General features: G+C 63.5%; 1 protein-coding gene across 1 annotated transcript in view; it reads left to right on the top strand.

The window, feature by feature from the left end:
• The window catches only part of LOC104541906 (breast cancer anti-estrogen resistance protein 1-like), a gene marked incomplete at its 5' end in the record, with an annotated part of 3,311 nt that extends 2,706 nt beyond the window's left edge, over positions 1-605 (top strand). The window contains 2 exon segments of the mRNA XM_010186066.1: positions 77-187; positions 189-605. Of these exon segments, the coding sequence (XP_010184368.1) occupies positions 77-187; positions 189-605 (528 nt within the window).
• Between the last annotated feature and the right edge of the window lie 315 nt (positions 606-920).

Genomic DNA, 920 nt, shown 5'->3' with positions numbered 1-920 from the left:
CGTGGCCACCTGTGTGGGTGGCTCCAGGGAGCGGAAGCTCGATGGCCATCCTGCCTCACACCCATCTCTCCCGCAGCTGAAGCAGTTTGAGCGGCTGGAGCAGGAGGTGACGCGCCCCATCGACAACGACCTGTCCAACTGGAGCCCCCCCCAGCACTACGGCCCGGCGCGGGGCAGCAGCGCCCTGTAGCAGCGCCCTGTGTCCCGCCGACCGCCAGCTCCTCCTCTTCTACCTGGAGCAGTGCGAGGCCAACCTCACCACACTCACCAACGCTGTCGACGCCTTCTTCACCGCCGTCAGCACCAACCAACCCCCCAAGATCTTCGTGGCCCACAGCAAGTTCGTCATCCTCAGCGCCCACAAGCTCGTCTTCATCGGGGACACGCTGTCCCGCAAGGCCAAGGCCCAGGACGTCCAGCACAAGGTGATGCACTACAGCAACCTCCTCTGCGAGATGCTCAAGGAGATCGTGGTGACCACCAAGGCGGCCGCCCTCCACTACCCTTCTCCCGCCGCCTCTAAGGACATGATAGACCGCGTGAAGGACCTCACCAACAGCACGCAGCAGTTCAGGATGGTGCTGGGCCAGCTGGCAGCCATGTGATGGCCCTGGGCTGCTGTCCCCTCCCCGTGGCTCCTACCCTGTCCCCAGACACGCATCCCCCTCTGCCCGGTGTGAGTAGACATGTACATAGAGACTCCTGTGCTCACCAGGGGCAGGGGGCTCTGCTGGTAGAGGGGTGAGGGACTGTGGCCATCATCCCCTTCCTCTTCTTCCTCCCTTCGGCCAGAGGCCAGAACTGGTTTCGGAGCTGTGCCCGTGATGAAGCAAAGCTGGGAGGTGGATTCGTGCCTGCGCCCTTCCCGCTGTCCTCTCTCCATACAAATTCCTGGCCTGGAGGCCATGGCCCCATTGAAT

The sequence above is a fragment of the Mesitornis unicolor genome, unplaced genomic scaffold, assembly GCF_000695765.1.
Source record: "Mesitornis unicolor isolate BGI_N332 unplaced genomic scaffold, ASM69576v1 scaffold31976, whole genome shotgun sequence".
Taxonomy (NCBI): Eukaryota; Metazoa; Chordata; class Aves; order Mesitornithiformes; family Mesitornithidae; genus Mesitornis; species Mesitornis unicolor.
The sequence above is the reverse complement of the archived record's forward strand: the minus strand, read 5'-3'. Positions and strand labels throughout refer to the sequence as shown.